The sequence below is a fragment of the Ammospiza nelsoni genome, chromosome 32 (assembly GCF_027579445.1).
Source record: "Ammospiza nelsoni isolate bAmmNel1 chromosome 32, bAmmNel1.pri, whole genome shotgun sequence".
NCBI lineage: Eukaryota > Metazoa > Chordata > Aves > Passeriformes > Passerellidae > Ammospiza > Ammospiza nelsoni.
Window position 1 is genome coordinate 522,413 of NC_080664.1, and position 15,297 is coordinate 537,709.

Genomic DNA, 15,297 nt, shown 5'->3' on the forward strand with positions numbered 1-15,297 from the left:
CGGGGGCAGGTCCTGCCGTGCCCCCCTCGACCTGCCCAGCCCAGCGCAGCCCCGGGGCTCAAGGCGGTGACAGGACGGGAACAGTCCCGGTGACAGGACCGGGACACTCCCGGTGTCCCCCAGCCCTGGGGCAGGGCCTGCTGGGCCCTTTTGCCCCCAGGTGCCATCACTGCAGGTGACAAGGGGACACTGAGCGACTCCAAGGGTCTGGGGAGAGCGGGACAGGGACGGGGGGGACAGGGCAGGGTCAGGACGGGGACAGAACAGGGACAGGCTGTCCCCAAGCCCCTTCGGGTGCGGGGGCGAGGCTGCGGGGCCTTCCCGGGCTGCGGGGCGGGAATTGGGCCGAAAACACCGGGAAATGGCAAGGTCACGGACGGGGGGGGGGCGGTTCTGACGCTGGAAAGCGAAACGAACGCCACTGCGTGTCCCTTGCTGTCCCCTCCCTGGAGTGTCGCTGGCCGCGGTCCCCGTTCGCCCCCAAACCGCTTGTTTTGATGTGAAATGAAGGATTTGGCCCCAAACCCGCAAATCCCGCAACGCCCCCAAACTCCCCAAGCCGCGTTCCCGGGGCAAGGGCGGTCCGAGCTCCTCGCTGTGGCGCCCGCCGTGGCGGGACAGGGCTGGGCGATGTCGTGACAGGCTCTGGGGTGTTCACACAGCGCCGCGGACCCGCGAGGACGTGTCGCACCACCATGGCGGCTGTCGTGACACGGCCGAGCCGGCTTGCGGCATGGAGCGGGGACTCAGGGAGGGAAGAGGCCGCACGTAACCCGCGGTACCGAGGCCGAGGGGAGCCCCGGGAGTGCCCGGGGGAGCCCGGCCGGCTCGGAGGGAGTCGAACGCAACATGGCGCCGGCTCCGCCATTCGCCGCGCCGTCCCCCCAAGGGCGCAGCCCGGCCGCTGGCCCCGCCTCCCCGCGGCGCCCATTGGCTCGTTTGAGACCGACCGGCGCGCTGATTGGCACCGAGCCGCGCCGCGGCTGCCGCCTCCGCACTGGGATTAGTCGGCGCTACCATCAATATCCGCTCCTCTCCCGCCCCGCGGCGCGGCCCGCGCTGCCGGTTGGTGCTGGGCGCTGCCAGTTTCCGCCACGCCCCGCCTCCCGCGCTCCATTGGCGGCGGCGCACGTTCATCACGCCGCGGCCCGCGCCGCCGCGGCCGCGCCCATACGGGGTCTCCCTGCGAGCCCGCGCGGGCGCCGATTGGCTGAGCCGCCGCCCGCCCCCTCCCCCCCGCGCCCCCATTGGCCACCGCCCCGCCGCGCTCCCCCTCCCCCACGGGGCGGGGCGCCGGGGGCGGGGCCCGCCCGCCTTCCTCTCCCCCCGCGCCGCGCCGCCCTCTCTTCCTATTGGCCGCGCTGCCCGTCGCTCCGCGGCCCGCGCGGCTCCCATTGGCTGCGGGGGCGGAGGGGGCGGGGCGCGGGGCTGCGGCCGCGGCGCGCGGCCCCTCCCTCGGCAGCCCCTCGGCGGCACCGGCGGGTTCGGCCGCTCGCCCGCCCGCGCCCCCGCCCCGCCCCGCGCGCCCGGCCCGGCCCCGGCACCATGAGCGGTAAGGACGGGGCCGGGGCCGAGCGCCGCGCGGGGCTCCGGGCACACGCAGAGGCGGCGGCGCCCGCCCGCTCGGAGGGGCCAGAGGCGGCCCCGCCCCGCCGGGCCGGGCCCCGCCGGGCCGGGCCTCGCCGCGCCGCGCCGGGGGGACCTGCCGGGGGAGGGACCCGGGGGAGGGGGGAAGGCCTCGGGGGAGGGACCGGCGGCCGCGCCGGGCAGGGCTGGAGCGGAGGAGGGGGCGGCGGGGAGTGATGGGGAGGCCCCGGGAATCGGGGCTGGGGGCGGCGGGGGGGGGGGCGAGCTCCCGGGGGATCGGGCACGGAGATGGCGGGGGAGGCCGGGGGGGTGCGCGGCTGCGAGCGCAGGCACCGGGGGGCTTTCCCCCGTTCCCGGGCACGGCGCCCTGCGGGGGCGGATGCGGGGCCCGGGAGCGGAGGGGGCCGTGCGAAGGAGCGAGCGGGCGGGGGGCGCTCCGCGTCCCCTGCCCGGGGCAGCCCCCGGCCCGGTGCGGGGCGCTGGGGGCGAGGGCAGGAGCGTGGGGCGCTGCCCCGTTGGCCGGCGGAGGATGAGGAGGCTCCTGAGCGCTGGGAGAGGAAGGACTCGGTGGGAGCGGGGACCCCCGCGCCGGGGGTGGCGGGAGGGGCAGCCCCGGGCAGGGCGTCCCGCGGGCCGGACCCGCGCGGGGGAATCCCGGGGTGGATCCGCGGGAGGTGCGTGCCCCGGGCCGCGGGCAGGGCGAGGGGGAGGCCCGGGGAGCGCCTCGGCGGGGGCCAGGGAGTGTCCCGGGCGGCCGGGGAGGAGCCGCGCCTGGAGCAGGGCCGGGTCCTGCCGCCCTGTCCCGCTGCCAGTTCCTCCTTGGCAGCTCCCCGCTCCTCGCAGCCCCTTCCCGGCCGCGCCAGCAGCGCACGGGCCCCCCGGAGCCAGCCCGCCGTGTCCCCTCCGGGCCTGCCGAGCCTCGTGCCGCTGCCCTGCCCCAAAATGTCCCTAACCGGTGCTGTCACTTCCCTCCCGCGCAGACCAAGAGAGCACCGAGGAGATGTCGGCTGTGAAGCCCGACAAGGGCGAAGGCGACGCCAGCAGCACGAGCAGCGCCGGCGGTGGGGAGGCCCAGGTGAGCGGGAGAAGGATCGGCCCCGCTGGCCCCTGGGATCCCGTGGCAAAGTCCAGGCCCGGGCCGAGCTGTTTGCTGGGCCCAGGCAAGCGTTTCAGCAGGGCAGGAAGAGGAGGGTGAGCGCTGCCAAGCAGCGCCCGTGGCTTCCCCGGCTCTCCTCGGAAACACGCAGTTCGCCTGCTCCCCTGACACCACGGGCCCCTGGCCCTCCTCCAGCTCGGGGAGCCCAGGAATGAGCCTCCTTCCTGGGGGTTTGTCCTGCCTCAAGGGGATTCCCCGCCTTGGGGGTGGAGGAGGCCTCTTCTCTCTTGGCTTTCCCAGGCAGGCTGCCTCCCAAAACACTTTTCCGTGTGGGTTCAGGCTGTCCCGGCCTGACAGCCTTGTGCCTGGCAGTTGTATTTTTCCGGCTGTGGGTGGGTTTGTTCAGGAAGGAGTGTTTATCTTTTCCGAGTACGCTCCTCCCTGTTTTCTCTTATTAAGTTATTCTTTTTTTTTTGTTTGTTTCCCCGTTTGGTTTTTTTTTTTTTTTTCACTCCGGGCCTGCCCCTCGGGCCTCCTCCCACCTCCGTAACTCCTCCTCTCTCGTCCCCAGGAGTCACAGCCGTCCCCGCTGGCCCTGCTGGCAGCCACCTGCAGCCGCATCGAGTCTCCCAATGAGAACTCCAACAGCTCCCAGGGCCAGCAGGGCGGGAGTGGCGAGCTGGACCTGAACGCGGCCGCCGCCCAGCTCACCCAGTCGGCCAACGGCTGGCAGATCATCTCGGCGGGCTCCAGCACCCCCACGGGCTCCAAGGAGCCGGGCAGCAACGGCAGCAACGGCGGCGACGCCTCCAAGAGCCGCCCGGTCAGCACCGGGCCCTACGTGGTCACCTCGGCGTCCGGCCTGCAGAACCAGCAGGTGCTGACGGGCCTGCCGGGCGTCATCCCCAACATCCAGTACCAGGTGATCCCCCAGTTTCAGACCATCGATGGGCAGCAGCTGCAGTTTGCCACCACCCCGGCGCAGGTGAACGTGCAGCAGGATGCCTCGGGGCAGCTGCAGATCATCCCCGGCTCCAACCAGCAGATCATCACCAGCCGCGCGGGCGGCAGCAACCTCATCGCCATGCCCAACCTGCTGCAGCAGGCCGTGCCCATCCAGGGCGTGGGGCTGGCCAACAACAGCCTCTCCGGGCAGACCCAGTACGTGGCCAACGTGCCCGTGGCCCTGAACGGCAACATCACCCTGCTGCCGGTCAACAGCGTGGCTGCCAGCCTGGCCCCCACGTCCCAGACGGGCACCCTGAGCAGCTCGGGCTCGCCGGACAGCAGCTCCCAGCCGGCCACCTCGGGGGCTGCCAGCAGCTCGGCCAGCACGGCCACGTCCCAGGCCAGCTCGGGCGCCTTCTTCACCAACGCCAACAGCTACTCCACCACCACCACCACCAGTAACGTGGGCGTCATGAATTTCTCCACCAGCGCCACGGTGGGCACCAACGTGCAGGCGCAGACCCCCCAGAGGGCCAGCAGCGTCCCCAGCTCGGACTCTCTGCAGACCCCGGTGTCGGGGGTGGCCCTGCAGCCGGGCCAGCAGAAGGAGGGCGATCAGAGTCAGCAGTCACAGCAGCAGCAGCAGCAGCAGCAGCAGCAGATCCTGATCCAGCCACAGCTGGTCCAAGGAGGGCAGACAATCCAAGCCCTCCAGACCACCCCGCTGTCCGGCCAGACCTTTGCCACTCAAGCCATCTCCCAAGACACCTTGCAGAACCTGCAGCTCCAAGCCGTGCCCAACTCCGGGCCCATCATCATCCGCACGCCCACGGTGGGCCCCAACGGGCAGGTGAGCTGGCAGACCATCCAGCTGCAGAACCTGCAGGTGCAGAACCCGCAGGCGCAGACAATCACGCTGGCCCCCATGCAGGGCGTGTCGCTGGGCCAGACGGGCAGCACCAGCACCACGCTGACCCCCATCGCCTCCCTGCCCAGCGGCACCGTCACCGTCAACGCCGCCCAGCTCTCCTCCGTGCCGGGCCTCCAGACTATTAACCTCAGTGCCTTGGGAGCGTCCGGGATCCAGGTGCACCAGCTGCAGGGGCTGCCCCTGACCATCGCCAACGCCCCCGGTGAGTGCTCGGCTGCCCTCCAAGGAGAAACGCTGGACTCGGCCCGGCCGGGCTGGGCGTGGTTGGTGTCAAATGGTGTTGGTGGCCGGGGTGGGGCTTCTGCTGGCCCTGGGGATGGAGTATGTCGATCACCAGGAGACACTAAAGGCCTTTTTGGGGAGTTTAAGTATTGGAAATAAAGGGAGGAGGTGGCAGTGGGGGCAAAGTGGAGAAGAAAGGGGAAAGAACATCCTGGTTCTGTGCCACTGTCCTGCTCTGGAGGCCACCCAGGAGCCTCGGGTCAGGGCTGGGCTGAGGACCCGAGTGCAGCTCGGCTCCTTGGCTGAGCCTGCAGGGAGTCATGGCCATAAAACACAGTGATTAACTGAAAAGCCCGAGAAAACAAACACAGTCACGGAGCCGGAGCCGCGGGGAATTTCCTCCCAGGGGCGGAAGAAAGGGCTCATTAAGTGTCTGGGTGCGGGACAGCGTGACCTCAGCGTGGCCCAGCCGGTCCCGTGGGCACGGGCACCCTGCTCGGATCCCCAGGGATCCACCCCACCGTGTCCCACACCTGGGAAAAGCAGGATATGGAGTGTGGGAGCTGAGCTGGAGCCTGCTCGGCCGCTGCCGCAGAAGGGATTGGCTCTGGGAACGCTCTCCACTTGCCTTTCCACTGTTTTCCTTGGGGGTTTTTTTCCGGGTTTTTTTTGTGTTCTGGCTCTGGCTAAAAGGGGCTGTTGCTGGATTTAGTCACAGTTGAGAGGCAGCAGAAAATGTTGCTCAATCCAGCCCGAGCTTCCCTCTCGCGAGAGGCGGCTGCTGCTCCCCCGGGCTTGTTTTGCAGCATTATTTTGGGCTGTTGCTACAGCAGCTTGGCTCGCAGGCAGGCCACGGGTCACTCTAGCCTGGGGATTAGCCTGATCCTTGGATTTCCCGGAGCGCAGGGACCCGCGGGGGCTCCCACAGGCGGGGCTGGCACCGGGGGGACACACGGGTGACCTGTAGGGTCCCCTCGGTGCCATCCCCGCACCAGGGGCGGCTCCTGCCCGGCCGGGGCTCGTTCCTCGGGGCTCCCGGGCTCCTTCCTTGTTTTGAAGGTGCTGCAGAAAGGCATGGGCGAGCCCAGTTCCTGTATTCGTGCCTGGCTCTGCCCTCGGAGGTGGAACAGGGAGGAACGTTCTAGAGACCACCCATGCAACCGCCTCCTCCTCCTCCTCTTTCTCCTCCTCCTTCTTCTCTCCTTTTTTTTTAGCTCAGCAGCTCTCAGCCCTTGATCTGCCGTGGAGAATTCCCCAGCAGCAGCAGCAGCAGCAGCAGGGCCTCGTGGCTCTGTCCCCAGCCCCGAGTGGCACTGGCACTGTCGCTGTGACATGGGGACGTTTTTAAAGAAAAGCCCGAGCAGGGTTCAGAGCGGTTGTTTGGGGAGCCCCAGCTCGGTGGGATGGTCCAGGAGGCTCCTGGGTTGGAATGGGGAGAGCTGAGGCCAGCACGGAGTGTCCTGGCGCCCGTCCAGGGGCAGGGTTTGCCTCCAGCTTTTCCCTGGCCGTGTCCCTCAGACGTGGCAATGGGTCCCTTTGTCCCCCAGGCACCACCAGCCCCTCTCCAGGGGGTGCTGAGCCCCCCAGGCCTGAGTCCCTCCGTATCCGAGCTCTGCCATGGGAATTTGAGGGAGGGATTTGTTCCCAACGCTCCCCAAATCTCTGAGAGCTTTCCAAGCCTCCATGTGCGCTGGAATTTTCTGCTCCAGGCAAGAAGTTGGGAAGGGTTTTTGGAGCAGGAAAAGCTCCTCTGCTTCCGGGGGAGGCAGATGGAAAATGAGCCCTGGCTGGGGAGGGACTGGGGCTGCTTTTCCTTGGGTTTGTGCTCCTGGGGAAGGAGGAGGTGCCCAGGCAGTGCCATCTGGGCTGGCAGCACTGCGTGTCCTGCCCCTTCCAGAGGGTTCTGTGTCCCCTCCTGAGCCCCAGGGATGGGGGGCTGTGCCTCCCAGCCCCTCAGCTCTGTTGCCAATGAGGTTTTCTCCTGGTTTTTGACAGGGGAAAAATCCCTCAGGAAGAAAACAACACCTGAAAAGGTCTTTAAAGCTCGGATTTTTTTCTTCCTTGGTGGGATGCAGAGCCCAGCTCTGTGCAGGTGTGACTCTGTGTTAATGGGGTGGCTCAGGGGCTGTTTCCTCCTCCTCCCTGGCCGGGCTGGGAAGGAGCAGAGGCAGGGGCAGGTCTGTGGCCGCCAGCGGTGGCATGTGGGCAAACAGGCTCTGCCTCCACTGGCTGTGCCCCTGGGGAGGGCACCCAGAGCCAGGCAGGGGGGATTTCCTCAGCTGGCAGCACCCCAAAACCCTCCTGGGGTGGGATGGGGTCTGGGGCTCAGCCAGGGGCTGGGACACCTCAGAGGGGTCCAAGAGCCACCTCAGTGTCACCCCAGCCCGCCCAGGGAGGGGACATCCTGTGTGAGGGGGATGATGGTGGCGACTTTGTGACATCGCAGTTTCTCTTCCTCTTTTGCCCTAGGGAGGGGCTGTTCTGAGCTCGGTGTCCTTATAGTGGCTCTGTCCCCATGTCCTTGTCCCTGGCAGAGCCCTGCTGTCCCCACGTCCCTGTCCCAGCCCTACCTGGCTGAGGAATGTGCTGTGTAAACAGGTGACCACCAGGGGGGTCAGCACTGGAATTAAACCCCCTTGTTTTGGGGGCACTCAAGGGATATCCCTCCTTTTGGGATGTTTGATTCCAGGGCTGGATGAAGCTGTTGGGTGGGGTTGGGATTTTCTGGGCAGCACGAGCTCCCTTCCAGCTCCTTGGGTGAGGATGTGGGGGAGTTGGGCCGTCAGGACCATCCCTGGTGGGCACAGGAGCCCTCGGCAGCGTGTGCCACGATCCCCTCGTGGCTCCCTGCTCCAGGGCCCTTCCCACAAAGCCCCGATTGTGTGCTGTTTGCTGGTTTTTAAGGGCAGCCTTGTGGCAGGGCCTGGGTGAGGCATCGCCATGGCACGGGGAGGGGAGGAGGGAGCCGAGCCTGCCGTGACGCGCGGCCCTTGTTGGTCTCACCGCAGCCGTGACATCACGGCACAAACCGGCGCATTGTGAAACTTCCTGCTCTGAATCCCGGCCAGGCTGGACTTTACATCCCCTCTGGCTTCCTGGGCTGACCGCCATCCGTGTCCTTCCCTGGGGGCTGACACGAACCCCCAGAGAGCCCCGGGTTTGCGTGGGAGGAAGGGGAGCGCTCCCGGCAGAGCTTGCCTTGTGCCGGCTTTGTCTGGCTGAGGTTGTGCCCCACACACGGGCCCCATGGAGGGGGACAGCCTGTGGGTGCTGTGCCCCATGGGGCAGCCCTGCTGCTGCTCCTTTTGCTGTCCCTGCTGCTGCTCCGGGCCCGGCTCGGCGGGGCTGGGAAGGGCTGGCGGCCGCGCCGGCCGGTCGGACGGGTCGGGCGTGCGGCACCCACCCCGTGACTCCTCCCGGGAGAGGTCCCGGCTCCAGGCCCGTCTGCTGGGCCCTGATCTGCCTTTTCCTTTTATCCGGGCCAGCCCCAGCCCTGCTGGAGCCCCGTGCTTATCGCCCCACACAGCAGGCCCGGCCTGGCTCCCGGCTTTGGGGGAGTTTCCGCGTGGCTCCTCGCCAGAGCGTGGGCTCCCACCTCAGCCCGGCCGGCAGCCTCCAGACGGCTCCTCATCCCCTCCCACCCCGTCCCGGCAGGCCTGGGTTAGATCCTGGGGCTGATACAGGCGTCAGTTCCTCCTTGGGATCAAAAACTTGGGATTTGTGGCCCAGGAAAGCTCCCACTCCTGGTTGCTGTGAGGGAGAGGTGCACAGAGGCTCGGGTGAGGTGGGAGCCGCCTGCTGGGGTTCCCCACCTGGGGAATTACCTTTGCCTTGGAAATTAATTGGAATTACCTTGGAAAAAGCCATGCATTTTCCTCCTGCCACAGGGATTTCTGCCTGGCTGGCAGGGGTGCTGTGGTGGGAGCTGCCTGTGCTGCAGGGTGAGCTGCTCTGGGTGCTTTCAGCCCAGCCAAGGCAGGACTGGAGGCTTCATCCCAGTTTTGTGACCATTCGGGCAGGGATTTGAAGGACAGAGGGGCTCTGTCTGTCAGTCTGCAGCACAACAGAGGCATTTGGCAAATCCCGGGGGGTTCAGGGATCTGGCAAGGTGGATGATGAGGTGATTCCCTGCCTCAGCTCTGTCCCCTCCCTCACTCCATCGGCTCCATCCCAATTTATCCCCTCTCCAAAGGAAGGGTCGCTCATGCTGATGCACAGAAACCTCCAGCAATTACAGGAGCTGCCCAAGGAGTGGCCTCTGGAGTCATCAGAGTCCAAATTAAAGCCCAATTACTCACTGGGCTGCAGCTTCCAGCCTGCCCCATCCCCTGGTTCCCTCTCCACGGCCCCGATCTCCAAGGAATTGCTGAGCTGGAGCTGGGCTCATTTACATGGATGAGCTCCTGGTGCAGGTTAACTCGTTTGGCAAACCAGGGAGGGAATCAGATGGGAAAAAACCAAGGGGACATCGTTCCAAAGCCACTTTGTCCCTTTGTGCAGCTCTTTGGTGTGTCTGGAGCAGCTGGGGTTTGTTCTGGGCAGGGCAGTGACCCCAAAAACCAGGCAGGAAATGGGGAGAACTCGAGTTGTGAGCTAGAAAATGTGGATTTTGGAGGTGTTTTCAGGAACACACCCGTAGAGGTTGGGGCTACGTGTCCCCGGGTTTTGCTTTTCTTTATTTTCACCCGAAAACTTCCTCGTGCCAGGAAGCCATGTCGTGCCTGGTGCCAGCTCTCCCCCCTCGCCCTCTGCCCAGGCACAGCTGCCAGAGGTGCACAGTTTGCACAATCAGCCCCGGTCTGTCGGTTTTGGGTTTTATTTCCTGCTCTTCCCCTAAAAATGAACACGGGGTCTGTTCCCCTGCCTGAGGCTGGCCGGGGTGGGTGTGAGAGCTGCTCCCTCCTCCCTGCCGGGCATTTCTCACCTCCTGGTAGTTTGCTAAATAAAGCAAACAAGCCCCAGCTTTTTCCTGCACAAGGAGCACTTTGTCTGCAGAGAATCCCCCAGCCAAGATTCCGGGGTTTGGGGTTTTTTAGTGGGACACCAGAAACTGCCCCGTTCCTGGGGGGTCTCAGAGGTGGAGCTGGGCCAGGGGCAGCTCCCCTCGCCTGCCTTCCCAAAATCCCTCTTTTTCTCCAGGCTTTTTCCAGGGATTAAACCTCCTCTTGCTCTATTAATAATGTATTTTTGAGGGCTTTGCTGACCCGAGTGTGGAGCCTCCGGGGAAGCTTTAGTCTTAGTAGGGATGTGCATTAGGGGGGATAATAAACGTGAATTATCCTCTCTGCCCACTTTTCCCCTGAACCTGTCGTATCCCAGGGATTTCAGAGCTCCTGCTTGGGGTGGGATGATCCCTGCAGGTCCAGGATTTGCTGCCCTGGGTTTATGCCTCACTGAGAGGCAGCCACAGATCTCCAGCAGCACGATTTGGGTTTGTTCTGGCCAAAAGGCCAGAAAACACCATGTAGGCTTTTGCCTCTTGGAGGATTGAAGCCATTCCAAGGCATCCTAGCTGGGTTCTCCCCTGCTGTATTTTTGGGGAAAGAACTTGTGTTTCTCCTGGTTTGGGATTATTGCGGGGGAGAGAAGTTGTGGGGTTTTTTTTTTTTTTTTCCTTTTATTTTTTCTTGCTTTTATTTTTTTTTAATTTCCCCAGCAGCTCTTCCCATCCAGGGAAGTCTCTAATCCGTGGCTGGAGCACAAAGCTGTCGGTGCTGGCTTAGGGAGCTTACAAACCCCTCCCAGGCCGGCTGCGTGCAGGGCTGTGCCTGCAGACACGTCACGGAGCTGCAGGGAGGGCCTGGGGAGCTCCTGGGATCCTGGGGAGCGTGGCACCGAGGGCCAGCCTTCAAGCCGTGTCACCTTTGCAGGGGACATTTCCTGCCCAGCACTGCCGTGCTGCCCGGGCTGAGGGCAGGGCCCAGGGGCTGGGTGAAGGGACAGTCCTGGGGATGCCTGGGCTGTATGTGCCAGGCGACATCCTGGCCGCTCCTGCCCTTCCCCGGTGTGTGACAGGGCCGGGCTCTGCTCCTGGGGCTCTTTGGAGCTCTGGGTGTCCCCGGCAGGCCAGCTCTGCCTTTCCCAGGGCATCCGGACCCCTGCGGGCTGGGGGCAGCCAACCTCCCACTGCCTCTTCTCCCCGGTGATGGAGGAGCCTCAGGCTGTGCTGGGAAGCTTCAGCTTGGATTTTAGGGAAGGTTTCTTCACTTTCCTGGTGGCTCCTGTCCCTCCTGAGCCCCAGGGACCTGTTCTGGTGGCTCCTGAGCCCCAGGGACCTGTTCTGGTGGCTCCTGAGCCCCGGGGACCTGTTCTGGTGGCTCCTGAGCCCCAGGGACCCGTTCTGGTGGCTCCTGAGCCCCGCGGATCTGCTCTGGTGGCTCCTGAGCCCCAGGGACCCGTTCTGGTGGCTCCTGAGCCCCGCGGATCTGCTCTGGTGGCTCCTGAGCCCCAGGGACCCGTTCTGGTGGCTCCTGAGCCCCAGGGACCCGTTCTGGTGGCTGCTGAGCCCCGGGGATCTGCTCTGGTGGCTGCTGAGCCCCAGGGACCCGTTCTGGTGGCTGCTGAGCCCCGGGGATCTGCTCTGGTGGCTCCTGAGCCCCAGGGACCCGTTCTGGTGGCTCCTGTCCCTCGTGGAGCTTTGCCCAGGCGCCACCAACGCCTGCTGGCACTGGCACCAGCAGGGACTGGGGAGGTTGCTCCTGCCAGGAATTCTTTCTCATTCCCAGCGCTGTCTCTGGGTTGTGAAACTCCCTCCTGGCACCTCCAGGCGTGCCCAGCCTGTGCCTCATGGGGCATTTCAAATTTGTCCCTCTCCAACCCCCCTGGGCTCCTGCCTTGGAGCTCCTGTGGGGAAAACCAGGATGGTAAAGGAAATTTCCCTGCCTGGCCGAGGTGCTGCTCCCAGCAGGGCTGCCCAGAAGGATCGTGGGCTGGGGTTTGGGAGTGCCAGCTTTGGAAAGGGCAGCGAGTGACCAGCAGCCCCAGGACAGCCCCACTGGCCTTCCTGCCGCCTCCTCCTCACTGAGCTGCTGGACACAGCACCAGGAAAAGCCCCAGATGGGATTTTTGGGAATAATTCCTGCCTGGAGCTTCATTTCCCGGCCTTGGGAGAGCAACCCTGGAATGAGATAAAACCCCAGGTGTGCTTGTCTCAAACCTGCCACGTTCAGTGACAGCATGTCCTTCCTGTGAGGAAATTGGGGTGAAAAAGGTGGATTTGGGGCTGGAATCACAGCCCCTGGAAATAAATTGAAGACCTGGGCCAAAATGGGGGAAATGCAGAGGTCCAGGGGAGGCCAGGGAGAGCCCCAGGCCGGGGAATGTCAGGAAAGCCGAGGGAAAAGGGTGGGATTCACCTTTGGCAGAGGAGAGCCTGGTTCCCAGTGAGGAGCTGCTGTAACGTGCCTGTCCCTTGCCTTGCAGGTGAGCACGGGGCCCAGCTGGGGCTGCACGGCGGCAGCGGGGACGGGCTGGGCGACGAGAGCACGGCCGTGGAGGAGGGCGAGACCAGCCCCGACCCCCAGCCCCAGCAGGGCCGCAAAACGCGGAGGGAAGCCTGCACCTGTCCCTACTGCAAGGAAGGAGAGGGCAGGTGAGGCTGTGCCACCAGGAGCGCCCCATCCGCCCCGAAGGGCCTCGTTTTATGGGGTTATTTGTGTTGGGAAGGGTCCCTCAGATCATCAGCTCCAGCTGTTCCCCCAGCCCTGGCAAGGCCACCCGTGTCCCCAAGTGCCACATGCACGTGGCCTTCTGGCTCCCTCAGGTCCTTTCCCAGCTTTCCAGCCCCAATTCCCCGTGTCCCATGGGGCTGTTGTCAGCCAAGGACAGCACCTGGCTCTCCCCAAACCCATCAGTCCCACAGGTCTGATCCTAGTCCAGCAGCTCCACCCCGTATCCCTTGAAATTCCCCCAGGTTTAACCTTTCCCTTCCCGCAGGAGCTCTGGGGATCCAGGCAAGAAGAAGCAGCACATCTGCCACGTGCCGGGCTGTGGGAAGGTGTACGGCAAGACGTCTCACCTGCGGGCGCACCTGCGGTGGCACACAGGGGAGAGGCCCTTCATCTGCACGTGGGTGCTGTGCGGGAAGCGCTTCACCCGCTCCGACGAGCTGCAGCGGCACAAGCGCACGCACACAGGTGGGGCGGGGGGCTCTGGGGGGCTGGGCTGGCTGCTCTGGCTCGTGGGGCAGCCTCAGGGATCTGTGGAGCTGAAATTGCCGTGTTGGCCTTGAGCTCTTGGGGCTGAGCCCCTCCAGAGCCTGAGCATTCTCACAGGGAGGAACTTTTTCTCAAGGTCCCAGCCTTTTCCCAAAATTTCAACATCCTGGAGTGTTGGCTTTGATCTCTTGGGGCTGAGAGCCCCTCCAAAGCCTGAGCATTCTTGTGGGGAGGAATCTTTTCCCAAAATTCGAGCATCCTGCAGCGTTGTCCTTCATGTCTTCACTCCGGGGCCTGACCCCTCTCTCAGAGGGCAGGACCCCCTCCCCAATCCCAACCTTTTCCCAAAATTCGAGCGTCCTGTAGCGTTGTCCTTCATGTCTTCGCTCCGGGGCCTGACCCCTCTCTCAGAGGGCAGGACCCCCTCCCCAGTCCCAGCCTTCTCCCCTCCGTCCCTCACGGCGCTGTCCCTCCCCGCAGGAGAGAAGAAGTTTGCCTGCCCAGAGTGCCCCAAACGCTTCATGCGCAGCGACCACCTCTCCAAGCACATCAAGACCCACCAGAACAAGAAGGGAGGCGCCGCCAGCGTGGCCATGAACGTCTCGGCCGTCCCCATGGACACGGCAGCCTCGGCCGAGGGCAACGGCGGCGCCACGCCCTCGGCGCTGATCGCCACCAACATGGTGGCCATGGAGGCCATCTGCCCCGAGGGCATCGCCCGCCTGGCCAGCAGCGGCATCAACGTCATGCAGGTGGCCGACCTGCAGTCCATCAACATCAGCGGCAACGGCTTCTGAGGCTTCTGAGCGGCACCTCCAGCACTGCCCGGCCGCCTCCTCCACCTGAAGGCCAGAGCTATATATATATTTTTTTTTAATTTTGGCTTGATTTCCCCCCCCTTTTTTTGTCCCTTTTTCCTCCCCTCCTCCTGCCTCTCCCCCCAACCCGAGGTCCCTTGGTGTCATCATGCCTTGGTCCTTTTAGCAAAAAAAAACAAAAAAAAAGCAAACAAAAAAAGAACCCAACGACAGAAATACCAACAAAACAATACAAAAAAAAAAAAAAAACAAACACAAAAAAAAAACCAAAAAAGAAAAAAAAAAAAAAAGAAGAGAAAAGATTCTATATTATTATTATATATATAAAAATATAAAATGTGTTCGTTTGAGAGAGGAGAGATGTTGCTGTGACCATGGCGTGGTCCCTTTGATGCCTTATCCTGGAGCAGGTCGGCCCCTCTGGGGCGCGCCGGGCGAGCCCGAGCTCCCCTTCCCTCCCCGACCCCCTTTCCCACCAGAGCCCCCGACCCCTCCCGGGCTGTCGGCGCTTTGCTTTGAGGTGACTCTGTAATTCCTTTGGCATTCTCGGGGGGAGATCCCGCTGGATGTTTCGCCCTTGGACTCCCACTGCCCTCCCCTGCCTTGGCAGGTGTTGTTTTATTTTTTTTCTTGGATCTTGGTTTTTTCCAGCCGTTTTCTTGGCAAGGCTCCCTGTCCCGTGGGAGTGGAGTTGCTCCATGGGAAGGTCGTGCACAGAGGGGCTGGGACGCAGCCCTGGGGGGACAACTGGAGCCTCCTCGGGGGAGAAAAGTTGATTTTTTTTATTACAGCCAGCATTGGAATTAATAATAATTATAGTAATAATCGGGAAAAAGGAGCGTCTGCGGAGCTCAGCCGGTCTGGAGCGAGGGGGAAGCACCGCAGGGACACGAGGGACACTCGAGGGTTTTGTTGTGGCACCGCTGGAGGTGGCTCCTGACAAAAAAAAAGGGAGCTGGAAACAGGGACAGTTTGGAGAAAAACCCCCAAAAAGGGTTTTGCAGGATCCTGCTCCTCCCGCCGGGGGAGGGCTCGGTCCTTTCCGTTCTTCCTCCCACACCCTCCTCTTCCTGCCCCAGCCCCGTCCCGGCTGCCCTGCCCGGGCTCGTCCCCAGCGGGGCTGTGGGTGCAGGGGTGGATCCCCAAAAGGAAATCTGGGATTGTTCCCAGCAGCAGCTCTGGGGCGAGCCCAGCAGGGCCTGAGCGGGGCAGGGGCCCAGGAGGGGACCCACAACTTCCCTGCTCCTGTTTTGGGGTCGGGGCAGAGGGGAGCCCCCGGCATGGAGCTGGTCCATGAATGCCACCTGCCCGGGCCATCCATCCCCACCTGCCCGGGCTGTTCTCACCTGCCCGGGCCATCCATCCCCACCTGCCCCGGGCTGTTCTCGCCCGTCCCCCCAGGGCAGGTGCAGAGCAGCCACCCCATGCCCCCTCGGTGCTTCCCAGCCCGGCCCGTGTCCCGCTGCCCACGGCTGTCCCGGGAGAAGCTCCAGCCGTGCCAGGAGCCCGGGGAGGAGCCGCGGTCCCTCGGGACAGCAG

The 15,297-nt window shown here is 64.3% G+C and overlaps 1 protein-coding gene across 3 annotated transcripts; it reads left to right on the forward strand.

Annotated features, from left to right (window-relative positions):
• The first annotated feature begins 1,478 nt into the window (after positions 1-1,478).
• SP1 (Sp1 transcription factor) lies at positions 1,479-14,058 on the forward strand. Of its 3 annotated transcripts, XM_059491228.1 has the most exons (7): positions 1,479-1,552; positions 2,568-2,662; positions 3,255-4,481; positions 4,563-4,764; positions 12,207-12,375; positions 12,720-12,919; positions 13,421-14,058. In XM_059491228.1, exons 1-7 carry the CDS (start codon positions 1,546-1,548, stop codon positions 13,735-13,737), a joined length of 2,217 nt encoding a protein of 738 aa, XP_059347211.1. In that variant the 5' UTR covers positions 1,479-1,545; the 3' UTR covers positions 13,738-14,058. The 3 variants fall into 3 exon arrangements, with proteins under 3 accessions (XP_059347211.1, XP_059347209.1, XP_059347210.1); XM_059491226.1 differs by having other exon boundaries at positions 3,255-4,764; XM_059491227.1 differs by lacking the exon at positions 1,479-1,552 and adding an exon at positions 1,924-2,154 and having other exon boundaries at positions 3,255-4,764.
• The last annotated feature ends 1,239 nt before the right edge of the window (positions 14,059-15,297 follow it).

Bases quoted from the DNA above. Each gene is read 5' to 3' on its own strand.
- SP1 (XM_059491226.1), top strand. The intron at 12,376-12,719 runs GTGAGGCTGTGC...CCCTTCCCGCAG, and splicing joins TGCAAGGAAGGAGAGGGCAG to GAGCTCTGGGGATCCAGGCA. The intron at 12,920-13,420 runs GTGGGGCGGGGG...CCCTCCCCGCAG, and splicing joins GCACAAGCGCACGCACACAG to GAGAGAAGAAGTTTGCCTGC.